Source organism: Perna viridis, chromosome 10 (assembly GCF_037379345.1).
Source record: "Perna viridis isolate PV_CMFRI_1.1 ecotype Kerala chromosome 10, ASM3737934v1, whole genome shotgun sequence".
NCBI classification, from domain to species: Eukaryota; Metazoa; Mollusca; class Bivalvia; order Mytilida; family Mytilidae; genus Perna; species Perna viridis.
In genome coordinates, this window is record NC_142454.1 from 12995699 (window position 1) to 13023611 (window position 27913).

The 27913-nt window shown below is 31.4% G+C and overlaps 1 protein-coding gene across 1 annotated transcript; it reads left to right on the forward strand.

The window, feature by feature from the left end:
• The first annotated feature begins 394 nt into the window (after positions 1 to 394).
• Positions 395 to 27127, forward strand: LOC148604580 (large neutral amino acids transporter small subunit 1-like). The gene is made up of 10 exons (XM_088547437.1): positions 395 to 1068; positions 8609 to 8737; positions 12542 to 12641; positions 14568 to 14612; positions 15771 to 15894; positions 17363 to 17466; positions 18930 to 19026; positions 19945 to 20094; positions 20653 to 20830; positions 21875 to 27127. Exons 1-10 carry the CDS (start codon positions 600 to 602, stop codon positions 21949 to 21951), a joined length of 1473 nt encoding a protein of 490 aa, XP_088403563.1. The 5' UTR covers positions 395 to 599; the 3' UTR covers positions 21952 to 27127.
• The last annotated feature ends 786 nt before the right edge of the window (positions 27128 to 27913 follow it).

Genomic DNA, 27913 nt, shown 5'->3' on the forward strand with positions numbered 1-27913 from the left:
AAATAGTATATATTTAACTCATTGTGTTGTTTGTTTGTTTTTTTTTTTTGTATTATTGAACTGTAACATGTTCATAAAATCTCTAACACAGAGGAAATAAAGATATGAATGAATGAATGAATGAATGAATGAATGAATGTTTCGTTTCGTTTCGTTTCGTTTCGATTTCATTTCGCAGTTTACTGTTCCCGTATATTCACATTCATGTTTTTAAATTTTAAATACCTTTCGGTAAAAACAACTCCGTATTTTTTTAAGGAGTGCGTGTACTTATTTTTAGTAGTTCACTTCCTGTCATATTCTGATAAGTGCGAAAAATAGACTATTAAATATGTTCACAGGTCCTGATATGTTGTATGGTACGAAAGAAACATGTGGCGTCTTTGTTGTTTACACTGTGGCCCAGTCTAACCAGTTTAGTGCAGTCTACAACGTGAGTTTTGCTTGACAGACGAAGAAAGCGGGAAAGTATTCTTCTTGGTGATAAGGGCAGTTGGAAATATACACTCAATAGGATCCAGTGAACAAACGTTTTTCATAATATTACAAAGACATATCGATCAAACTTTGTTTCTAATTGTAAACAAAATACTGACAAAATGACTGTCACCAGTAAAATTTTGAAAGAAAAAGACGATTCGGATGATTTGGAAGTCAAAATTGAATTGAAAAAGGAAATTACACTTCTACATGGAGTGGCCATTATAGTTGGAATCATTATAGGGTCTGGGATCTTTGTGTCCCCAGTTGGTATCCTCAAAGAAGTGGACTCTATCGGCTTATCTTTTGTAATGTGGGTTGTATGCGGTCTGTATAATGCTCTTTGTGCAGTTTGTTATGCAGAACTTGGAACAACAATTCCAGAATCAGGTGGAGAGTATATTTACATTTACAGAGCCTTTGGAGAAGTACCTGCCTTTGTCTGTCTGTGGATAAACTTTGTACTGATCTGCCCTGTTGGTATAGCAGCATTATCCCTCATTTTCTCTACATTTATTCTTCAACCTTTGTTTCCTGACTGTGACATACCTGAAACTGGTTTGGCACTTTTAGCAACATCTATATTCAGTAAGTAAAAGAGGAAAAATAATTTTTAATGTTGTACAGGTGTTGATGATGTGATGCTACAAAATTATCATTCAGACTTTGTGATATTATACATGTATGTATCACAACAATAATCAGAAAATATTAATTTTCTTTTATGCATTCAGGTGTATATACTATGCGGAAACTTTCAGTATACTAGTTTCCTACAAATCCACATCTGCAACATGATATGCAAATAAGCAAATTTAAGCAACTGGTCAAAATATACTACAACAAACTCAGAAAAAATCTTCAAAAATGACTGTTAAATTCATAACAATTAAAGACACAATTACAATACCAATCAGTACAATACTGGTATACCAGTATTGTACAAAATTAAAAAAAAAAATTGCAATGCTGGAATATTTTTCTTATACCAGTATTGTGATCAAGTACAGGAGATCTGAGTCTTGATCTTGCAAGTAGTCTTGTGTTTGTTGTTAATTGTTTATGCTTGGTTTGTTATGTACCATGTGTTTATATTGGACTTTGACATTTTAATTCATTTTTATTGGTTGGTATTGTGTACATGTATCTTGTTGGGATTTGCTAGAGGTTGGATCCCAAGGAAACCAGTTCAATCCCACCCGGCCGCATATTTTTTCATATTTCTCAAGTCATGTACGACAGGAAAAAGTATTATATTACGATTGTCTCTGGGTAACTTAAAATGTAATTGTAAATACATGTACTGTAAATTCAGAAATCATTGCAAAAAAGTGTGACTGACTGAAAATCGCAATAATAAAAACTGGGTATATGGAACCTCTATTAGTACTGAGGCCTAAAAAAAAAAAATTCTGTGTTTCCAATAACCCAGCTTGCCCTATTTTTATTCTGCAGGACCTAATTGTTTATGGTGTCAAAAAGACAAAAACCAAAAAAATTTTGGATTTTCGGCATTTCCGTCTTCAACTTTTTACTAGATTGGCCTTGTTCTACAATGTGGAGGTTCAAAATTCCTTAAAAAAAATTAAACAACATGGCGGTGGCTACAACAAGTTCACTATTCAGCAGTGTCATAAGAGAGGCAGCAAAATTGGTAGGTTTTGATGTCCTGCAAATCTATAAATTAAAAAAAAAAAACCTATCTACCGACCCTAATTTTGAAGAAGATGTTATAGGAAACCCCAATTTTTTTTTTAGGCCTGATTTGAAATGTTTCTCAAAGTAATTTCTGATGTTACAGTAATGCTTTTATGTCAATTTTCAATATGATTATAAAGATTTCTTTTAAATGTTATAGATGAAATTGAAAAGCTTTCAAGATATTTATGCAGCAAGAAAATAAGACCTGTCAGATGAAGCCTCATTGTATCCTATACACATGTACATTTTACAAGTGACATCAACCTGTTTACTTCCTTCATTGATGTGATTACCAATGAGGTTAAGTAATCATTATGACGTAGGCTTCTTGAATTTCAAATTCACCATTGCAGTTCTTTGGGAAATGATTTATTTTTGTTTCTATGTGATTAAAAGGTATGTGTATATGATTGTGATAGTGTATTTTGGAAGAGACATCTAAGTAATGTCGAAAAATTTATTTCCCTATTTATCAATTCCATGGACACATGGGTTGGGAAGGCATGGGGGAAATGGGCCTTTTTCCCTTTTTGGCAGAAAATAACCCCTTTACTGAAAGGAAACTATATGGTTTCTTATTATTGACCCTTCAGATTGTGAATATCTTTGAATATATCTGGAAATAGCCTCGTCTCAAAATTTCCTTCCCAGCCAGTGAGACACATTTTATAATACATGTATGATGTAGTTACACATGTAAGTCAGAATAAAAATTCATACATGTACATGTAACGAGCATTTATATGGTGAATATGTCAAAGAGACAGCAACCCCCAATGTACAGAGACATGCATTTTACACTGTAGTCTGTACTCATGCTCGTATTAAACAGTTTGGGTAAGGTAATAAATTTGGTGTTGTCTATTTTATGTTTTCCTTCATTTAAGAAATCATTTAGATAAAAGTTTTATTATACACTAGGGTAGGACTTTAGACTGATTTCTTTTTCCATGTTCTTAAGGACAGAATGGTGTCGTTTCCCTAAATTTTAGGCTAGTTGCAAGGTTGGACTCTAGTGACATGTGCATACAACAAATGTACAGTTATCAGATATCCAAATAAGGATTAACATACAATATTGTATATGAAGAAAAGGTGGGGAAGTGGGTTACTGATATCCTTAAGCTTACCTGTATTCCAGGATTATGTGAGCTGTGAACTCCTACTGTGATATGTGTGAAATGTTTACACAATATGTAAAAAGTATTAACATCACATGTCAATCATTAGGTGACATCAACTTCACAGCTCCTTAGGGTCAATATGGTTTAAAAATATAATATATGATTAAAATATACCTATAAATACAATGTTTATGAATTTAAACAATAATGGTTTTAGTCTTGATTGAACCAGTAGTCTAAATTTTAAAACAATGACTGTATTACAGATATATTTTTATGTTTTAAAACTGATGTGCTGTATGCTAATGGTTTATTTTGGGTTTTTTTTGAAAATTGAATGAGCAAAATGTATTTATTGTGCTAATAACTTTTCTTGCCAAAAACCTTAATCAGCTCTTTTAGTGTAATTTCAATAGATTTTCATTGGTGTTCAACCTACATATACACAGTCTCAAGGACTTTTCATGAGTCATTTTAATTATTCCTTTTGATGGAGGTGTATTATGTATTGTCAGTCTGTCTGTCACTCCATAAGATCCTTTAATGAAGTACAAGTCATGTGATGATTGTTTTAGTACACATGTACATTGTACATTGTAGCTCCCCAATACACCAGTTAATATGTTTCAAACATCTGTGCCAACTGATCTGAACACAGTTTAAATGACATTTTCCATTGTTTTAACATTTAAGGATGGCTTCTAAATTGAGGCTGTCTGATTTAACCTGTTTGTAGGATATAAACCCCCCTGGCCAAGTTCAGCTGTTCTGTGCCATGTCATCAAAACCTGATTACTTTGTTGATTTGTGGGGTTTAATTGCATGCAAAGGGCCATGACAAAATATTGTTTCTTTAAATTCATTACTTTGTCAGTTAATGATACATAGTATGTACATGTATCATTCAAAAGTTATTAGCCCCCTCCCTTCCCATGGGCATATGGGCATTGCTGAACTTATGGATTCTGTCAGGCTGTCCATCACAACTTTGGACTTGCAGATGTTTTTTGTATGCTGGAAATAGGTTGATCAGAATGTACATGTAGATAGAAGAAGATATGCTATTATGTATTGTGTGAATTAAAATAATGCCCCTACCAAATTAAATGTAGAGATCTGGGACAGATTTGTATATATTTTCTTTGGCCTTATTCCCGCACAATGGTCTTGAGGTGACAATCGTATGACCTGATAACATCTTAAACCATAAAAATGACTACATTGCAGTATTCCATATTTCAGTTCAAGCCACAATTTTTTTGTGTTAACACTGTTACTGTATAAAGTTCAAAGGAAAATTTCTTGCTGATTTAGTGTCCTTTAGAAGACCATTAGAAAACTGAGAATGAGTGAAAGTTCTGGGAGTCAGATAAAGGAAGAACCTTTTGAAAAGAAAAAATCAGAAAGCTCTCTCTGTAGCAACATTGCGGTAGACCAAACAATAAAATTTGAGCTGCAGAGACACTTACAGTTGTACCATGGTGTTGCCATAGTAACTGGCATTATCATTGGTTCAGGGATCTTCGTATCACCAGTTGGGATTCTGAAGGAAACTAAGTCTATTGGTTTTGCCTTTGTCATGTGGATTATATGTGGTGTCTTTAACATGCTATGTGCTTTATGCTATGCTGAATTGGGTACCATGATTCCAGAGTCTGGAGGAGACTATATTTATATTCTACGGGCATTCGGGAATACGGCAGGATTTGTTGCTCTATGGATTTACTTCGTCTTAGTCTGCCCTGTTGCTATTGCAGCTTGTTCTCTCATATTTTCTATGTACATTTTACAACCTATCTTTCCAAACTGTGTTGTCCCAGAATCTGCTTTGAATTTTATAGCAGCAGGAACTACTAGTAAGATAGTATCTGATGTGCTTTTATTTTATCATAATAATTGATACATAGTAATGGCTTATGTAAGATCGCTGTTTAGTGGAAAATGACTTTTTAATACAAATGTAACACAATAGAAAAAAAAAAATCAGCAATACACTTATTAGGCTTCAGCTGGTTTGACAGTTGATTTGGTTGCATGATTTGTGTAAACACATGATTCTGATAAGCACCAAAATCTTTTTATGCAAAAAATTGGGTTAGATCGTAAGACAGTATTGTGCAAACTTTCTTTAGGTCAAAATATTGTTCTTATTGACATTGATTAATTTGCAAAGAAACTTTAAATGTGAAATAGAAAAGTACATTGTATATATACAAAGATGGGTTTTTAAGACAAGTTATTATTATTATCTAGGTTTTGTTTTGACAGTCTTGTTGTATGTGCATGCTAGTTCAGTTGTGTTTCAAACATTTGATCATGTTACAAATTAACTTTTTTGTGAAAAGGAAATTTATTCACATGCATGAACAAAACTGATGTCTTTTTAGTTCCCAGACATTTGCTGGGTTATTTGATCAAATTTAAACATTTGATACTTTTTTCAATTTTACTATTGAAAGGGTGTCAATAGTCCACATAACTGAGGATCATTTAAGATTTTCACCCCTCTGACAAAAACGTGCTTTTTTATATTGTCTTTTTTTAATATCTGAATTGAACATGAAACTTTGAAAAGGTAGAAAAATTATTAAAGAAAATAGGTGATAATGTGCCACTGAATATTTAAGTAGCTGTCTTTGTAAGAATCATGCAAAATCTGAAAAATATGATACACCCCAAAAAAGGCTACATATTTTTATTTTTGTAATTAAGTTGATTTATGGGTCTATACTATGAAATGTGTAATTATTGATTCAAATCTGCCTGTTCTTAGGAGATAATCAACATTGAAAATCCAGTAGATTCTATTGTATTTGATCGTCAGTTACAGAGTTATCTCCCTTAATTTTGAAATCTACAGTGCATTATATATAATTTTTATCTCCTAAGAGCACGGGTTATATGAAAAACCACATGTTATTTTCTGTTTAGTATGACATATCAAACAAAGTATCAAAAATAAAAATATGTAGACTTTTTACCCATGAATCACATTTTGCATGATTCTAATCTGGAGTGCTACTTAAATTTCAAATAAGGTCAAGAATAAAAAAAGATTTTCCTATGATGGCGACAAAAAATGTTTGTAGAAAATGATGGTTGTTTCAATAGGTGTACTGTTTATGAATGCTCTCCAAAGTATTAAGTCAAAATAAACAGGTCAATACGCATTTCTGCAATTGTAAGCTGGTGATAAAAAATGCAAAGAAATTTACATTTTCAAAATTAATTACTGAATCTCTTTTAGCAGTCTATATCCAAATGAAAATCATAATGTATTTGTACATGTAGTTGTAATTTTCATAAACAGTGATTTAACTTCACCTTCAGTTGACCCCGTGCAGGTCCGGGTGTTAAAAGAATAGGCCTGCAGCAGTGCTAAGCTTGTTGTAAAAGGCGACTAAATAGTGCTCAGAACCCTAGCCAGGGGCTAGGGCGCTCTGCCCACAGAGCAACTGGGATGTGTGCCCCAGGTGGTGGAATGGGATACCACTGGCGTGTTACATGCTGGGGTTGTCAGGCTATAATACGAGAAACCTGACTACAAACCATAGTGGTGCACCGTGTTGGGAAAGATGCCACGTTCCTCGCACGTTAAAGAACCCTACTGTGGTATTCTCCCGGAGTAGGAACCATAGGGCTCCGCCACAGGAGGCTAAATTGCCCGACCCTACCCACCTCTCCCTATTTCCAGTGGCAATCAAAATTTGTCGACCCAATTGTCCTTGTGTCCCTTTCCTTTTTCATTTCATCATCATTTCATGTTCATTTTATTATCAATTTCATGTTCATCGTCTGAATATAGCTGAAATATTGCTGCTCGGACGTTAAATCCCAACAAACAAACAATCACCTTCAGTTGTACTACCTGATAGTGATCTCATTGAAATAGCAGAGTTCTTTGGACTATTGATATTTTTATTTTAAATCTTTTTTAAACTCTTGGATAAATTCCAATTAGCAGTGGATTTTTCATTTGTATATTTTGTTAGTTGACTTTTTAAATAGATTCCGATTTTTTTACAAGGCATTATTGGCATTGATACATAGAAGGGGCTCAATGGTTTTTGTTATTTAAATAGGTCATACTTATATACAGTTGTTATTTCTAAACTAGATTTTTGGCAAAGTTTCATGAATGTACATGTATGATACTATTTGTTTACAAACATGTGCAGTCTAGACCTACAATGTATTCAATGATATATTCTAGAATTAAAAAACTTACATTTATTTGGGTGTAAAATAGAGCTTTTAATGAGGTAAGGTATTGTTGATCCTGTTGTAAGGAAAGTTTTTTTTATTTTGTTCGTGTATTGATGATGGGGGATTTTAACATCTTGGCTACTCTTATTAGCTTGAGTCTCATATGGACAGACCTACAAAAACAAGTACTTTATATGAATTGAGCCCTCCCTATCAGTCTTACTTGTTTATCCTGAAAAAAAAAATGTGTCAAGTTTTGATGGATTTCTGTGCACTTATTCAAAAAATAAAAATTGACATTAGCAGGTTTGTCTCCTGATGATTACATGCACCAAGTTACATTATGCAGACTTGACTTGTACAGTTGGCCTCTACAGTAGTAAAATGCAATACAATGCATTATAAATGCTATAAGTGCTATAAATGATGTTAAATGTTATGAGAAAATTACACATGTCTGGAAGATATATATTGTCAAAGATAATACAATGTATCAGTAAATATGGATAGTGATATACTTCAGTTATTGTGTTGCAAAAGGGTATCAATATATTTTTTTTTTCATTTATGATATCATAAACAACAGTTTATTATTTGTGATTCTTAAGCTTATGTTTAACATACTGTATGAACATGTACATATATATGTACACAAATAATTGTACATCCCATATGCAGTTGTACATATAGGCCTTAATATTAATGTTCACTATGTATTGTATTCAAGTTTGTCATTTGTTTTTTATTATGTTTACACATGCAGGATAGATGGAGCATTTTCATCAAATTGACACATACATGTATTACATTTGTACATGCATGAAAACCAATGCTCTCCCTAAGCCAAAACAGTGCTTTGTGTTGCAGCATTATTAGCAATTCAGTTTGTGAAATAAACTCAGGATGGTGTCATAGCCTATCAAGTTGTTCTATGCCAGTAATCACTGTGCTATTTCAAATTAGTGTGGTGTCTCTTTGACAAGAACAATGTAGTTGTAAGTTATGGGCTCATTGGCATTAATAAGACCATTTTAAACCATACCCATAGCAAATAGTTGTATCCAATATATTACTTAACTGAATATCTTCTATTTCAGCTCTATTGGTAGCTATTAACTGTTGGAACACCAAATGGGCCACCAAAGTTCAAGTTGTCATAACATGCAGCAAGATGATTGCTTTGTTGATGCTTATAGTCATTGGTTTCTATTATATCATTGGCTTAGGTAAGTAACAAACAGGTCTATAATAGTTGTCAAATTCAGCCAGTCAATATTAATTCAATGTATGTCACATTTGGAAAAATATTCTAATCATCAAATTTCAAGAACAAAATGAAAGTCAGGAAAATGGACATTTCCTGAACTGAATTGAAAATGTAAGGTATTGTATGGTCCTTCTATTCTTTGTTTAAAATTGTTAGCTATTGGACAGTGGACCATTTGTACTATGCTTGGCAGGAAAGACTGTTACTAAAGAGAATTTAAAGTTTTAGTAACTTTTGTGTAAGTGTTTATAATATATTTATTGAAAACTGTTAGGCAAATATCCTCAGATCAAGTGACCAGTGAACTCCTAGTGATTTCCTTTCATAGGAGAAGATTAAAATTAGGTTAAGGACAACATTTGAATCAATATCTTTATTTAAAGTGAAGATTTTATTATGAAATATTTCCTCTTGACTAAGTTTTTAATCCTGTGTTAAGAAGATATTATGACAAGTGTTAAGAATTAAGAGTTGTATTTCCTGCTTCCAGAATTGGTGTTAAAACTGACACTTTCATGACTTTTCTGAGAATTGTTTATGTATACTTATCAAACTCTTGTTGGTGACTATTGAAAAATGTGTTGTACATTACTGTTTTAAATTTCGGCTATACTTCTATAATACTGTACATGTACCAGTACTTCTGTACTTAATTGGTGTTTTGTACACTTTAAGAAATCATTAAAGGCTTGCAGGGGGGGGGGGGGTGTTCAAATTTACTTTCAAGAGCAGAAGGTCCTGCAGTCAGTTTCTCAAAAAATTTTAAGTATAAAATTTGTAAGTGATGACATCACTGTAGAAAAGTGTACTGTGACATCATTACTTACAACCAACTTTACAGTTTTTTTGTGAAGTCAACCACAGGACTTTCTTAGGTTCAACTGGGGACTTTCCAAAGTCCATGATGAAGGGTCACTCAAAAGAGCTAAGGGTTGAGGACCCAGATAAATGAAATTTCAAAGATCCTTGGTAAGACATTCAGGGTCCTGGTCACTAATTTTAACCTCTGGCTTGGTCTTTTTTTGCTAGTCACACTGGTTCTTCTTGTTGAACGCTGGACAGTGTCCTGGAGTTTGATTGTATTTGACTACTGAAATAGTATTCCTCATACCCTACTTATATAGATACACAGACTTCCCTTCATTGGAAGTTTAGTTTTCTGAATTTGAACTAAAATAGCAAAAAAACAAAATCACTCTCTTAAAAATTTTCTGAAGTAATATTGGAACTTTTCACTTACCCATGCATATTGCTTTGACCTCAGATTTTTTTTGTTTATACATTTGGTATTGTTTATCTTTAATTAAAATGGGTGTATTTTACTTATTTTTAATTTTGGCAGTGCCTATTTTTGCTATACCTTGTGAATTTTTGTTTATGTACATGCATACTATAAGAGAAAGATAATTTTATAGCATCCTTGAGTTGTCACATAGGTATTGTAAAGTACATGAAAGTCATTCAATGGCTTCGTGATGAATAAAATGTTATGTGAAATAATCATAATTTAGTTGTCATGCATTTGTAATACACAGAAATTTATTGCTAATTTAACGTCCTAAAATAGTTTAGAATGGACCAGTAATTCAAACAGGGGATGAAACATGTTGATAAATTTGTCAGTCAACTACTAATTTAGATTGTTAAAACAGACATGTTTTGGTCGCCATGGGTATGGTTGTACTAACTAGATTGTTTTTTTTTTTTACATATCACATGTATAATTTCTCCTTTGGTATGAAATAAATAAACCTGTCTAACATGTAAATAAAATAAAGTAGATTAATGAACTGGAGTCATCCATGGCTTTACAGTGTACTTTATATCTCGTTAAGTCATTGGAAGTGCTAAAACATACCTATTGTGGCAGGGGAGAGGGGGGGGGGGGCTAAATTACATTCATATTTTCTTTCTTTCTGCCTGTCTACAGAGCAAGGAAGAATGTGTTTGGTTACATAATGTAGCTTTTGTCATGGAAGTTTGTTTATGGTCTCATATTTTCAGTTCTGACACACCCCAACTTCCTCTTTGTTAAACAGATAAAGGGTATCCATAGAGCATGATATATTCAACTTCTTATTTTAACAGAAAATAGCTTTTAAATATTGTATAGAAAATGCTTGATAAGTTGAGGAGCTGACTTAATATACGGGTAGTTCCAATATAATAAATATTAAACTGCTAAAACAAGAAAATATGCCAATAAGTATGATGCAATCCTTGTTAAAAGTGATGCAATCTTAATCAATTACTGTTTAGTTACTTGGTCAACCAAAGTACATTCTTGTATGTATTGATTTAATTCATAACCCATAATCTCTCACCAATTTAAATGTACGTTAAGCCTCATTTCTTTAAATCGTTTTGTTTTGATTGGTGGATTTATTTCAAAACATTTTTCAATCTTGGACAGCTTTTTAGAACTACTAACAGTGATATCAATGGTGTTATACAAATACAATATACTGGTCTATAGGTTGGAAACCACATCCATTCTATTAAATTACTTACCCTATGTTACAATGTAGTTGTGACAGACCGATGTAACAGTTTGTGTTTTAATGCAAGGCCACAACTAAAAAATCTATGTCATTTTACTGTTGGAAAACAGAAACTAAGTAATAGGCAGGGGTTTTTTTTTCTATGATTTTGAAAGCTTTTAGTCGGACATTGAGTTTCATGTTGCAAAAGTCGGGATTTTTTAATGTGATTAAAAGAGAAAGCATTTGCATTTTTTGGATGATGATATTTCGGTATCTTCAGTTATAAACCCCCTGAATGATAATTAATTTTAGGAATACATGTATATAATATGGTTTTTTATTATACCCTTGCTACGAGGGATAGGGGGTATCCTGTTTACCCTGGTTCATGTTTCCATGTGTCTGTTTATATCAAATGCTTTGTCGTTAACTATCTTACATACACTGTACATCTTTCAGACATCCCAAAAAGGAACTCCCTACCTTTTATTCCAAAAAAGAAACTGCTTAACCAAATACTTTTTATTAATAATTTACAAAAAAAAACATGTTGAACATTATGTAGATGTGAACTTAATCTTGAGAATGTCTGTTAGAGTACTGTAAAGAAAATCAATTACATTTACTCTATAAATCTGACAAATATAAAAAATGTCAGGTATTTAAGTTAAGGGTTTAAGAGACCTTTCACCTTTTATGATATTCTATTGAATACGTGATTTTCCACATGTCAACCAATGATTTGAAACTTCCAAAAAGTCTCAGACCTTCCACTCTTGAAAGATGTTGCATCTGTTTGTTAGTAATGATTCAAGGATTCAAATGCTATATAAAGAAATTAGGAATAGTTTTTTTTTTTTATAATTTTTGTTTTGTTTTGTCCTATGTGAACAAGAAATAGCTATTCGATCCTATAAAAAAACCCAATAAAAAACAAAAATAAAATATGTTGTCAAGGGAATACCTCATTTCAGATAAACAAACTTATATGAATGTTCACATGATGACTTTAAAGATTAAGACTTGATAACAGTACGGTTATAAGCTATGCCGATCATTTAAAATGGTAGATTTAGAACTTGTCATTAGTATTGCAGAGTGATATTTTTGTCAATACCTTTAAACCTGAACATGATTCTTTATTCTTCATTTTTGTCTGATTCATAAAGATTCCAACACTTAAGTTCTCAGTCTCCTTATAATGAGCATATCAGGTGATGAAAACAATCAGTATTAATGTTAATAAGTTACAATCACTTATAATGATATTTCTTCTTCAGGAGAAACAGAGAACTTCCAGAATCCATTTGAAGGTAGTGATTACAGTGCTGGAGCTATAGCTATCTCATTTTACTCAGGATTCTGGGCATACAGTGGATGGTAAGGCTCATTTCAGGGTCAAACTAATTTATCACCTTTGACCTCATTAGCCTAACTATTTAGAATTTTTTAGGCACATAATTGCAATTGTTACCAATTTTACAGTATACATAAATCTGCCAATTCTTTAAATTTGGCTTAGTTAAACTGCCAAAAATAGTTGATTTTGGTGATAAGTATTAATGATACTGTCATAGACAGTTTGGTAAAATTGCTGAAGTATAATGGTTTTGATCAAAATAGGAAAAAATCAAAGTACTCATATACTGCATTAATTTATATCGATCGTTTGAATTTTTACGCCTCAGATAATCGTCAAATTTCGATAATAGGGTATAAAAGGAAAGTTCGGGGAACAAATTCAAACGTATCTTAACACAAGCTTATTGTTGTAAATGGTTAATATCATATTGAATTCTTGGATTTATTTTTAAATTAATCATTCTGATTACAAAGGCCATTAAAAAAAAACACACACACCAAAATTCACGATGCATCGTTTCAGTGCACCAGTTCGCAATATATTCAGGTTTGATGTCGGTTTACATTAAACACCTTGATAAATGAACACAAACACTTTGACATAGTGCATGTTGTAATCGAAATACAAGGCGTAATACTACCATTCCATGCCACCATTACTATATGTTAAATTCAGCTATTTATAAGGCTCATAGCAAATTTTACATGAGTACAGATAGTGCTGGAGAGGTTTCATTATCATGGGCATCCTTTATCTTAACTCTCATAAAAATGTCAACATACCTTTAAGTTATGTGCCTTCTAAGAAAGAACTGTAAAGTTAAAGTAGCCAGATGCAGAAATCAGTACTTTCATTTTGAAATTTAGTCATATCAAGGGCATAGAGTTTTTGTCCAGAATTATTTTACCCACACTTAGAAAAGAAACTGTAGTTTTAAGACTACTGCTGATTCACTCAGCTTTCAGATGTTTTATATCTCTACTTAACTATGAGAAAAATGAGATACAATCTTAGGACTACTTCATGTCATTTCAAACTACTTTCTTATATGTGCAGGAGAATGGTTCCCGAAACAGGGGTATTATACCTCTAACTACTAGCTGGCCTTTCCCAGTTAATAAATTTTCAAGTCGAAATTCATTTTATCGACCTCTAGGTTGAATCTGTCTGTTAAAGAGTAATCAAGGGAACAAATATTCTAGCGGAAATCAAAAGAATGCTATCCAAGGACAAATACCAGAAATGGAAAACAGACACACCAAAACGATACATACAAAGTAACAAAAGTAAAAACTAGGACTCAACTAAAAACAGGGAGCATGGACCAGGTGAACCAGTAGGGTAAGAGTCCACTGCTTTTCTAGAGACAACCGTTGATGTCATGAGACGGTAATTGTAATAAAAATACATGATACAATGGGTAATACATCAGGATAGTTTCGGGGCTTATACGACCCTTTTGTTAAAAGATTGGCAAAAATGAGAGGCACATAATAGCCTGGAACAGGACGTGTATTCCCTCCCTGGAACCTCTTTCTTTATACAAGTTTCTTGATCGGAACCACTGCCACATTTTTGTAAATACTTAGCGTATGGATCCGCCAGAGCCTGCATGAAATATCTGAAAACAGTTCGTCCAATTGGTACTCAGCATACCTCTTTATATTTCATTTCTATGAACGATGACTATTTATAATCTCGCCGGGTTTTCATTTCTAGTTAAAAATCAAAAGCTTTATTTTGCGTCTACAGGGATTTATATATATATAATACATTGGCATCTTTAACTAAGAATAAAGCATCTATAGGCAATTTGAATATATCGAAAGTGAGCAATTGGTTAATTCGGATAAACACATAGAAATAAACAGGTACTGATAAGAGGTTAGATGTCAACTACGATGATTACAAAACTAAACTGCTTAAAATGATCTACTTTTCAGGAGTTACTTGAACTTTTTAGTTGGTGAACTGGTGGAACCTCACAAGTAAGTATAGTGAAATCTGTTTTCAGAAGTAACACGCTTTCTGATTGGAGAAAAAAATAAGTCCATCATCTCAGAGACCAAATTTTGTTATGTGACTATGACATCAACCTTGTTATATAATTTACTCACTGAATTTTGATATTTTCAAATAAAAGAACAACCTTTCAATGTCCCCTTCGTAAAAAGATATATTTCAACCAACAAATTGCCTTCTTTATCAGTTTCAATGTAATGTTACAAATGTACACACTGCTGACTGAGATAATGACTGTAGTGACCATGACAGTCAAAATATAACTGATGAAAACAAATTATGGCTACTTAAATGCTCATTTCGTTTTACTTAGTCATATTTTGACCACATTAACTCTTAAAATGTTGTCTTAAAACATCAAAGTAAATTTAGTGTTGAAAAGGACACAAAATGTCTAACACAACGTTTTTGTGCGTTTGGGTGGACACATTTTGTCTACCACAAAGTAAAAAGTGTTGACGTAGACATTATTTGTCTATACCAACCCAAAATCATTGACATCAACATTTTTTACTAACTCAACCAAAAAAGTGTTGACATAGGCAAAAAATGTCTATATAAACATTTGTTTTGGTTTAGATTGACAAAAAATGACTGATGCAACATTTTTCACTGTTGTGGTGGAGAAAATGTATTTCTTGTAGACAGATAATGCGTTGATAAAGACATTTTGTGTTAGTATCAGTCAATAAACAACTGGGTGGTCATGTCAGTCATTATTTCGTCTAGTATTTGTACATTCAATAGATAAATTTAATTGGTAAAAAGTGCGGAAAACTTTAAATTAACTGAAATTTTCAAAGTCCAGGGCGGTAACTTTTGTAAAAACCTTATCATATGACTAACTTAAAACTTGTGACTTTTCTTTTAAAGCTAACTTTAAATATCAAATATGGCAACTTGCAACTTACTGATTGGCAAACATTTCTGCATGATTTCCCTTTATAGATCTTTAAGGGTTAGTAAGGACACTAATTTGCATAAACTGAAGTATAAGTATTTCAACATTAAGATAACATTTAAATCCATTAGTAGTTACACATATACAAATGTAATAAATTAGTTTCATTGTTTAAATCTACTGGAAGCTTATAAACTCAATCTGTGATTTGTTTTCTTCTCAGAAATCTACCCAGAGCAATCATGATTTCCATGATATTAGTGATTATAACATACCTGATTGCCAATGTTGCCTATGTTGGTGTCCTGACACCTGCCCAGATGTTGTCATCACCAGCTGTAGCTGTGGTAAGTTATCATTAGTGATTGTAATTATAAAGTACATCATTGCCAGCTTTGCCTATATTAGTGTCTAATGATTTCATCTGTCTCAGGGTAGCGTGCTCACCATGAGTGCGGGAGTTCATAGGTTTGATCCTTGGCAAGTCACAACAAAGACTTCAAAATTGGTAGTCTGTGCTACTCCACCAAACATGCAGTATTTAGGAGATGAAGTAAAGACTGTTTGGCTTTGTGTCAGAATTATGAGTCAAGAGTTGGGTGGCATGCCTACCTGCGGGCTGTTGCCTCTGTGTGCTAGCACAGTAAAAATCTGGCTCATCGTATTGGACAAGTACAAAGCAGGGTCTGTTCCATTGGTCAATATTCTTGTTTAGTAATGCATGAAATATCTGCCATTGGATGGCCAACAGTAATCAGTCAACCATCTACCATGACTGTGGTGAGTTGTATATGGAATCATACTCAGAAATTGGTTGATTTTTTTATTACTGTAAAAAGACTGCCCAATGTTTAAATTTTGAGACTGAGTCTATGCCATTCAGTTTCATGAATTCATGAATTTTCAAGATTGTAAATATATGATAGTTAATTATTTGCTGGGTATTAATTTCTTTGATCAATTCCATTACAAACTAAAGCAACACTTTGATACATATTGTGACCCTCCTTTTGTGGTGTTAACAGAACAATTTTTTTTGCACAATGAACACTGAACAACAACTAACAATGAAACCAGTTTGAATGGGCAGTTTAAATGAATCAATCAGCTGTGTGACTTACAACTAGTGAAAGTGCTTAATTTGATGGTCAGGGATTGAATTTTAAAAAATTATCCACTAGCTAATTAAGCAAGTACTGAAAGTATACACTTACTAAATCTAAGTTTCTTGTGTCATTTCTGGACTTCACCTACTGTGAAAGTGTCATTGCTCGTGAGGTATCAATTTTCGTGGTTTTGGTGGGTAGGCCAAACCATGAAATTTGGTACCTAACGAAAAGGGAATTCCCATTGATTTGGATACAGAAAACCTCAAAAATTCAAAAATCCACAAACTTGTGCTTCTACCCAAATCCACGAAAATTGGTGTCCACGAATAAAAGTACTTTCACAGTATAATACATATAGAATTTCACAAACAGATTTTAGCAAGCGGAAGCAATTGCTACATGTAAAATTGAATTTTAACTTGCATTTAACAAGTATTTCCCCTAAAAATCAATCACTGGTGGTAATTGTAATGTATGGATTGCCACGGATGTCACTGTTGGTGTCCTCACTCCCCCTAGATTATAAGTAGGACCTATATTTTGAAAATGTGATTGCTAAAGACAACTTGACTTCAGTGAAGTTGGTCTCATTTTTCCTGCTCACTAAGGGGATATGTTTTGTTACATCAAATTCTGTCAAAAATGACGATAAACTTGATATATAGTTGAATGTACTTTGTAAATACATTTCCTTTATATATTTCAGACATTTGGAGACCATACAATGGGAGTGATGGCTTGGTTGATGCCTGTTCTGATTGCCATATCTGTATGTGGTACAATGAATGGATGTGCTCTTGGATTCTCTAGGTATGGAATTTTGAAAATAAAGTTGAAGTTCTGAATTAACTATTTATGAGTCCCACAGACAGATTAGGTAAATTCAAAAGTATACATGATATACTTTCTAACATTTGATATTGACAAGTTTCAAAGATATGAAGATGAACAATAATGTTAGATTCACAGTTCATAGTTAAAAAAATTGTTTCTGTAGTTATATTCAGTTGTCAAATATTATGTAAACTTTGTTCTTGATGCTTTTACAATTTGCATGTTACATATGATATTGTATATTGAGCATTTTTAAGTTGAGATTTCATCTTTAATAGCTATGATCTTTATATCGATATGTTCTTTTTGTAAACAGAGATTATTTTCTTCTGTTATTAAGATGTTTTTCACTTTTGAGATTCAGATTTTACCATAACAGTATAAAACATAGTAATCTGTTCCATTGTAAAATTTTCCCTTGCTGAAACAGTATAAAACATAGTAATCTGTTCCTTTGTAAAATTATCCCTTGCTGAAACAGTATAAAACATAGTAATCTGTTCCGTTGTAAAATTATCCCTTGCTGAAACAGTATAAAACAGTAATCTGTTCCATTGTAAAGTTATCCCTTGCTGAAAAAGTATAAAAACACAGTAATCTGTTCCGTTGTAAAATTATCCCTTGCTGAAACAGTATAAAACATAGTAATCTGTTCTGTTGTAAAATTATCCCTCGCTGAAACAGTATAAAACAGTAATCTGTTCTGTTGTAAAATTATCCCTCGCTGAAACAGTATAAAACAGTAATCTGTTCTGTTGTAAAATTATCCCTCGCTGAAACAGTATAAAACAGTAATCTGTTCTGTTGTAAAATTATCCCTCGCTGAAACAGTATAAAACAGTAATCTGTTCTGTTGTAAAATTATCCCTCGCTGAAACAGTATAAAACATAGTAATCTGTTCTGTTGTAAAATTATCCCTCGCTGAAACAGTATAAAACATAGTAATCTGTTCTGTTGTAAAATTATCCCTCGCTGAAACAGTATAAAACAGTAATCTGTTCTGTTGTAAAATTATCCCTTGCAGAAACAGTATAAAACATAGTAATCAATTACAGAATTTACTGTAGTTAATGTTAAACTTCTTCACCACTTTTGTTTAAACATAGATATTAACCCTCCCACTTTTATTCGTCAGATATTTAATCACTAATTCAAAAACCTCTAGCTAATTTGTTCCTATCAAGAAGAGAGTCTAACATTTTCACATAACAGAATTTTGGCTTAAAATCGTAATTACATAATTACTTCAATTCTAGTCAATGCAAATTGATCTGGAACCTTTGTTTTATAGATATTAAATTTCATTATTGTAAAAATAAGTCCCAAAGCAATATTTTGAGAAAATGCAGGAGGTCTCCTACTCTTAATATGGATTTTTTAAATCAGCATCTTTGGTTTAATTGTTTCCTCTAGTTATAAATACATTATTTATTTGTAGATTATTTTATGTTGGATCCACCAAAGGACAGATGCCATCATTTATGGGAATGATTCAGCAGAAAAGATTGACTCCATCTCCCTCACTTTTAGTAATTGTAAGTCAACATAGCTTTGAAACAAAAAGGATACAATATCTGAGTTGTTTTTTCACTAATTCCCCCTAGTTTCTACCAGTTTTGACTGCAAATTATTCTCTACAGATTATGGGTTTCTTTTTTTTTGATCAGGCGAAAGTCTGGATTTTACTGACCAATGTCATAAAATAAGGTTAAAAATACAGACCGTCTTCAAGTAGCACGAACAGATCTGCAATATTTCATACTTAATTGTAGCCAATTTTTATAATTAGACTTACTTTCTGCATGAACAATTTAAAAAAAAAAGGGGGGGTAGGATGTACACTGAAAAAATGAAATCCAAAGAAATAATGTTGAGTTCATATTTGGCTTCGAAAATAAGATTTGTAATTAGCTAGGTTCTCATTTATGGAACTGATTCTAGGTACAATTGAATTTACACAACTGAAATTAACAGAAGATAAAATTAAGAGGTAGTAACAATACTGTTGGTTATATTTGTAGCATGTGACAAACCAAACATTGCAGCTAGTTTATTTATCAACATGAAATGTTTTAGAATGTAACATTACTAAGAAATAAGAGTCAGAATATGTTAAATTGCAATTTTGTGCATTTTATCTCACCTGTGTGAGAGATGATTTAAGGAGGTTATAAAAAATACCCAAGGGAAATAACTGTAAAAATCAGTAAAATGTTTTGTTTTGTTTATGTTCATTGAAATTATTCCCATAAAACATGTGCTTAAATTTCTTGAAATTCATGTATTTTGTTTCTTTTATCAAAGAAAAACACTGAATTAAATTTCAAATTTGTTTTAAACAAGTCAAATAAATTTAAAAAAAAAATGTTAGTTACCCTCTTAAAATATGAATATCCTGATCTCAAAAGTTAGAAATCTTTTTCTTCATTATATTGTTCTCCTTTTGGTTCTAGTTGATTATGACATTGATTTATACATCGACTGGAGATATATTTTTCCTGATTGAGATGGAAGGTTTTGGTTTTGCCTCAGTATTAACTATGGTGTTTGCTGGACAATGCTACCTCAGATACAAAGAGCCAGACCTGCCTAGACCTATCAGAGTATGTTTACCACTTAGCTTTCTACATGCTATACATTTGGTACCTTTCTTTATTCCTTTTTTAGTCTCCTGTCGGCAACTTTCGCTGAAGGGGACCTTAGGTTTGCAGTATGGTGGCACAAATCAGTTTTCCACACTTTTTTGTCATACCTCAAGATACACACTTGATATTTGGTACATTTTTTAGTTACAGTAAGAATTTGGTTTTGGTCCTTTGACTTAAAGATTCGTTTGGATTCAGTTTTCTGCATTTTATTGTTAAAAAATGAAGCATGAAGTTTACTTTTTTTTTCCCTTGAACAGCTTTTACTGTCTGTAGGGAACTTTGTATTGCCATGCAATACCCTCAGAATGTGTATTTTAATAGCCTTTTGTTATACATATCATGAATTTGCCACAGCTGAGACTAGAAAATGGTTCATGAGAATTTTTTTTTTCAAATGAAAATTTGCAGTATTTTACATTGTGAATTGTAATAATTACCACTTAGCCTGGTTTGATACTAAAAAAAATGTATCTTTTTTTTTTAATTTTATAATTGTATTCGTTTTCTTTTCAGTTACCATTTGCCTTGCCATTAGTTTTGTGTATTATCAGTTTCTTGATCGTTGCGTTGACATTTTATCAGAAAACCAGAGAAAGCTTAATGGCTCTTGGATTTGTAGCTTTTGGTCTGGCTACATATATTGTGTGTGTTGTGTGGAAAAATAAACCCAAAGTCATTGCAGAGAAAATGGGTAAGTACTTTTGTAACTGTACACAGCCATATGTGCCACACATGATAATCATATGGTGCTCAATTCATATGATAGTCATATGGTAATCATATGACAATCATGATATTTAACATATGATAGTAATATGATTAACATATGACAACCATGTTTGAAAAACATATGATAATCATATGGTGCTTAATTCATATGATAGTCATATGATTATCATATGATTCTCATATGATAATTTTGGCTTGAAAACATGACAACCATGTTTGAAAAACATGTGATTATCATATGGTGCTCGATTTATATGATAATCACATGATGCAAACCATATGATTCTCATGTGTGGCACATTTGCCTGTGTATACAATTGTAATTTATAGATTTTGTTTTGTGCAGCTTGTGGCTATATAAAAACATAGAAGCTTATGATTATAGTTCAAGTTAAAAGCTGATAATTATGACATTAATGTATTTCAACAGCCATTCTAGCTTGTTTAACTCATAGCACTTGAATTGCACAAGTATGGCTGCTCTGTGAAGTCACTATAATGCCTGGGACAGGTATCACAAAGAAAATCTCTCAAATTCTTCAACTCCAATTTTGACCAATCATATCACTTGAAATTGAAGATTTGAGGAAAATCTCAACTTGAGAACTTTTTTATGAAGCTGAACCCTGGTCATATGTGCAATTATCTTCCTAGAAAACAATGTACATTATTTACTATTGCCATGTATACTAATAGAATGTTATGATTATTTTCTCAGGAAGTATTTTAGGGCAGTTCTATAAAAATATTTGAGGTAAACAGGGAAGGCACTTTTTTTACCAGGGAGTCACCTATAGAAGTTCTATTGATGTTTTGTACTAAATTCTGTATTTTGTCAAGAGATCTGAACATCCATCCATACACAAAGAATGAAAGTGCCTTCCCCCGTCTCTCATATGTTATACTGGAACAGCCCTTACGTCTCTATTTTATAAAATTCTCATGTTTTTCAGTGACTTTAAGCTCATGTATTCTACATATTTTATATAAACTTATTATATTTTAGTTTTCCTCAACACATTGATACAGAAACTGTTGATAGTTCTGCCGGTTGATGATCCTGATGCTGTTGATTGGGACTAGGTACATCAGGGGAGATAATTTGGTATGAATGTTTGGAAGAGAAGTGATTGAAAAGCAGTGAAGAATTATGAATGGTGCTCTAGAACATGTGTGCTTTTGTCTATGCAGCATTTTTTTTTTTTATTTGCTTGCAAAAATGCACAAATTGATAATTATGTATTTGTCAGTTTGGTCTTAAGTGGCAGTCTTTATAAAAATCAGATAGGTGATTCGTGCCTGTCAAAAACCCACTAAATTCACTTTAATTTCTAATTCAGAAACAGTTACAGACGGCATAATCTTACTCTGTCATTTGTTTATGGCAATTTGGAGATAAAAGTTACATAGTTTGTGCATGAATTTAGCACTATGTAAGTGTTATCATTCTTGCTTTGGTTTGATATCAGTGGGAAATAAATGCATGGTTTTCTAAAAAAAAATTTAAAGAAGAAAGTTCTTTGGTTACACAAAAGTATAGCATATGTAATCTGACTAATTTATTTTTCGTAGGTTTTTTTCTATACCATGATTCACCTGTACCAACAACAATGAATTTTATACTGATTGGTACTTGTTTGTGATAGCACTTATGGTCATTATTACATTTATAAATAAAATTGATTTACAGGTAAAATCAATACATATGAAGAAATAGATATTACTGCCATTTTAAATAAAAGAAAGAACAAAACAAAAAAGAGATTAAAATAGAAGCTATTAGAAAGGGTATTTTTGAAAAATAAGCTTTATTTACAAAATGTGCCGTAAAAAAAAATTTGAATTGGGGTTAAATTTTTGAAAAATTGTTTTTCAAACAATGCAACTTAATTGCTTATATAACTAAACATATATAGTATTTACATATATAAAGTAACTATACAATTTCAGGGTAAGTTCTTGTGAATTTAAACATTGAATATCAATAAGTATATTATAATGTATAATCTCATGTATTAGATCTCTCCTTCACAGTTCAAAAATTAGTATTCAATCACTATGATTAAAGAGTGAAATTAGTTAACTATAATTGAATCTCTCAGAAATATAACAAATGTGAATAGATGTAAGGAATTCTCCACTTTATATTTATTAACAGATAGAGAGGATTCTCCACTGATTACCTTCTTCCTATCTGGGTTTAACTTTATGATCTGACTTTATAGAATCTCCACTATTCAGATGGTATTACCAGCTTGTCTATAACAAAGTCAAAGAGTTCAGGAAAGTTGTCTGAAGACCCATTCAAACTCAGCCTTTATTTTATAGGATAGTATTAGATAAGACACATGTAACTGTTTGATTAAGATCTATGATTTTTGTCCCCTTTTGTCCCCATTTATGGATGGAATAGCTAGATCTGTGTTTAGTAGATTAGCAAAACCTAATAGTGCATCAGATTATTCTGTCCAGTTACTATACATGCATAATAGACAATATTTGTCTTGTTTTGTGATAAGCTTGCTGAATATGTTGCATACATCTGTCACATTTTAAATTACTGTGTAATATTGAGGTTTTTTCATGAAACAGGAGCCAATAAAAATTGTAATGATATTTTTTTTAATTACGAAGATTAATTTTTTCAAAGTTAACTCTCAGTTAATTAGGAAATCTTGACTATGATACATTCAATTGTGACAAAAAAGATGTGAAAAATTGGTATAAGGTAAAAAATTTCTCTTCTATTGTTTACCTGTGAATAGTTGTAGAAATCTTGTACAAATATTGAAGACTTCCAATTCAGTATTATATTTTGTTGTGCTGTCATTGCTTCAGACAAATTATCAAGGTTTTTGTCAACTTAAAAATCAATAAAATTGTAGATTTATAGAAAATTTTATCTTCTAAAATAAAATGTTATGGTACATACTGTCAATCAATTTTCCTTTTGCAATTATGTAATGATTTTCGAATAACTAGTAATCCATACTCCATTTGTTTGATCTCAGGCTTCATACATGTAGCTGCTATTATTTCACCCTTGATTACTTTTATTTGAGCTGTAATACTTAGGGCATTGTTATCAGAGAATTATTTGTCTTCGCTCAAAATCAATCTTAATCATTACTATTGCTGTTAGTGTTCTTTGTAAGATGATAAAAATGTGAAGTCAGCTTATTATAAACTTGTACAATGCCAATTCTGATGTAACTTCTTGAAGAGATTTTTTTTATTATAATTGTAAGGATGCCATACATGTAAAACCTTATCATGATATGAAATAAGGCAGATGAATTGAATGCATTTAACATGGTTTCATTGTCACTTCAATGTATTTGTATTATTTTCATTTACCATCAGATGGTAATTGCTAGCATCTAGAGGCAGTGATTACCGTCATCTGGTGATCTCTAGCATCTAGAGGCAATGATTACCGTCATCTGGTGATCTCTGGAATCTAGAGGCAGTGATTACCGTCATCTGGTGATCTCTGGCATCTAGAGGCAATGATTACCGTCATCTGGTAATCTCTAGCATCTAAAGCCATTGATTACTATCAACAGGTTGATAACTAGAGTCATTTGTTTATTAAGGTAGTAGATTTTTATTCGAATGAAATATTATCATGCAAATTATCAAAGCTCATTTTGAAAGAGGCCATGTAAAAAAACTTATGTCTAAATTATGTGCCTGTAAATCGTGTTGAAAATGAATTAAAAATAAATAAGTTATTTAGTACTAATCCAATTATGATCAATAATTGATTCTTTTTTAAAGCAAGCTTTATTGCTTCAATTATTTTAAACTTTTTTTTTTCTCTCGAATGATCTTCTCTTATTTAATTAGATATAAAGTACAAGCAGTTACAAAATATATTTAAATTTTGATAGAATGCATTTTCTATGTTACCCCATTATTTTATTAAATTCAAGCCAGTTTGTTGTTTGTTTCATATACATTTGTTACCGACTTAATTTAAGACTTTGAAAGCCTCAACTGTGGTTATAGTTTTTATGGTATTGTTGTATGTTTTAACCTATTCATTGATTGTTATGTATTTTACTTCCTTGTTCAAAATCTATTTTTAGCTTGACACTGTATGGTTTAACAAATATGTTTGAATACACATATTTTTATATGTCAGGTGATAGTATTTTGTTAAGTGATTTTTTACATAAAATGAATTGTTATGTTGGTTTTAAATGCACATGTTTCAATTGATTCAAGTAATTTATATAGCTACACAGATATTTCCATTTAAATTTAAAAGTATCACTGCTGTTATTATTTTTATCGGGTAAATTTGATGAAATCTTGAGAAAAATACTTCAGAAAAAAAATGTTTCGTATTTTTCAATTTATTGAAAATTAAAATTATAAAGTTATTATTGGAAATACACATTATCCATGTTAGATAGAAAGATGGGGTTTTATTGAAACTGTTAGTGCATATTGTTTTGAAATTATGGAATTGTATATTTTACATTCAGAGATTATTGTGAGGTTTTCATTATAGCAGAAAGTGCAACAGAGCTCTAATTTCAATCATTTAAACTTTGATTTGGAATTATGTGTATGTATATTCATGTACATCTGTGAACTGTGATTCGAAATTATGTACATATATTTATTGCATTAATAAATGCACACAATAATTTTGGAATGTACAGTGTTACCAGTATTTCAATTATATTTAGAGCAGCTATCACTGAATCTAAAACATTAGCTTATCATTCCAACACATACTTAGTTTACAAACTTGCTCATTTGCATGGACAATTAATGTTAGTTTACTACTCTATGTTATGAGGAAATAATCTCATTTTAATGAATCATGAAAGGACATATTTTATGATTATTAATCTGATGAAGAAAGAGATCTTGTAAATATTTTTTTGAGGAGTGTTAGTAGTTTAAGTGTGCATGATAAAATTTTTAATGCAAGTCCATGAGCTATGTGCCAGTTTGTCTTATTCTTACAGTTTTAATTTATTTAAATCTGAAAGTCTTTATATGTATTTATAAGCTTTATTAATACCATATATGTCTGGTTGTACAGAAGCAACCCCTGGATGAGTTTACTAGATAAAAATATAGCTCAAGATTTTTGTGATAGTTTATGAACCAGTAGACATTCTCACCTAATTCTTATTGAGTTTATGAACCAATAGACACTCTCACCTAATGTGATAGTTTATGAACCAGTAGACATTCTCACCTAATTCTTATTGTTTTTTAAAGCATTTTGACAAAGAATGAATTGTTTCTGGTTTGTTTCTAACTGTATTTTGTTTTATTTAAAATGTGGAGTTTTTGCACTACTGTGTAGACAAATATCACCATGTGAGAAAATGAGCTATTTATGGAATATTTTGACATTGTTATTATTATGATAGCATTTGTAAATTTGTAAAGATGTTATAAACTAATTGTAAACCAGGTTACATGTATATTCTCTGGTACATGTTCTTATTTTCACATTTCAGGATAACAGCTCAACAGAGGTGCCAACCCTTAATATTTTAACGCAAGTCTTCAGATTTTGGTAATTGAAATACACCATACGAATTACAAAGAAAATCTTACCATTTCTGACTATTTAGCGAATAATCAAGAAAATCCTGATCTTTTTTCATTGGCATAACGGTTTTTAGTTTTAAAATGAGTTAAATCTGCTTCATGGTATTTTAGGCAATTGCCAATAATGTATTGAACCTCATTTCTTTCGATCGAGCTCATTAGCTTTATAAAACAAAAATGTCTGCTTCTCACAAAAAATCAGTCGACACTTTGCTGAACATCTATTCCATAATGATATATTTCACAGTAATTTATTTTGCCAATATTTTGTTGTTAAGTGCAAATAAATTGCTCAAAAAAATAAGTGCTTTACAGTAAATTGCAACAGATTTTCAAAAAGTTCAAATACTGCAGTTTTAGATTGTATTTTAAGCACCAATAGATCCTATTATAGAATACAAAAAGTATTATACTGTTACATGTAAATGTATGTTACATCAATTACCAGATAAATTGAAAAAACTAAGCTATTTTTGTCATTTACCATTAATTAACATATAAATATGTTACAACTGTATTGTGTTAAGTAATGGTTGAGTTTTTATTGTTTTGTCTTTTATTCAATGATCAGTATGAATATATAGCATGTTTGTTTGACATTATTTTATTTTGTATTATTTGAATTATATTTTTGAATTTAAATGTGTGATTTTAATTGAATAAAACTGAAGAAATATGCAATGTTTTGTGTTTTAAAAACTTTATTAGCGCTTAAAGTGGCAGTCTGTTTGTCCGTCAGTTACAAACATCTCTGCTGTTACGTTCTGGAATTTTCAAAGATAATCTAATGATGTGGTGCCACATACCTGTACTTGCCATACATTACTTTATTTCACTTGATACCCCTCCCTATTGATAGTTCAAGATTATCTACTGAATGTGATGAATATGTCAAATGACCTCCTTTCATCCTTACCGTTGAAACAGACATTGTTTATGTCTCTGCTTTGAAATCATAATAGTTTAACAATTCTGTTTATTTTCTGTTATAAATACTTTATTGTTTGCTACATGTATATACTTGTGTGTTCACCATTTTATCTTATTTATGTATATGTACATGTAGTAATTAACATATATGTACAGTAACAGTGCTTGTATTTTATGTACAGAAGTTAAATTACTGACTTTAGACTTTGAGGTAAAATTTTGTATTTTTCATTTCCATGTTATAAATTATATCTGAGGAGTTGCATTTTTGGATAAGCTTGTCTGTATCAGAGAGTGAACAATGTCAAGTTCAATTTGATCATTTATAATAGGATTTTGAAATTTAGCATGTTGGTTTTTATTAGTCTTTACCAACTCTTCACTTGAAATTATTAGAGTGCAACCCAGTGAGTTAGATTCCATTTTATATCTTCAGTGTCACTAAAAATAGGTTTTGTTTTATGGTCATCCCTTAGTCCCTAGTGTAAAAGTCATGTCAACAAATGAGAACTCTTTAATATGTCTAGACAAT

Excerpts from the sequence above, each read along its gene's own strand:
- LOC148604580 (XM_088547437.1), top strand. The coding sequence starts at position 600 with ATGACTGTCACCAGTAAAATTTTGAAAGAAAAAGACGATTCGGATGAT. Across the intron at positions 8,738-12,541 it reads CTATTATATCATTGGCTTAG|GAGAAACAGAGAACTTCCAG; the intron begins GTAAGTAACAAA and ends TTTCTTCTTCAG. Across the intron at positions 19,027-19,944 it reads CTCCCTCACTTTTAGTAATT|TTGATTATGACATTGATTTA; the intron begins GTAAGTCAACAT and ends TTTTGGTTCTAG.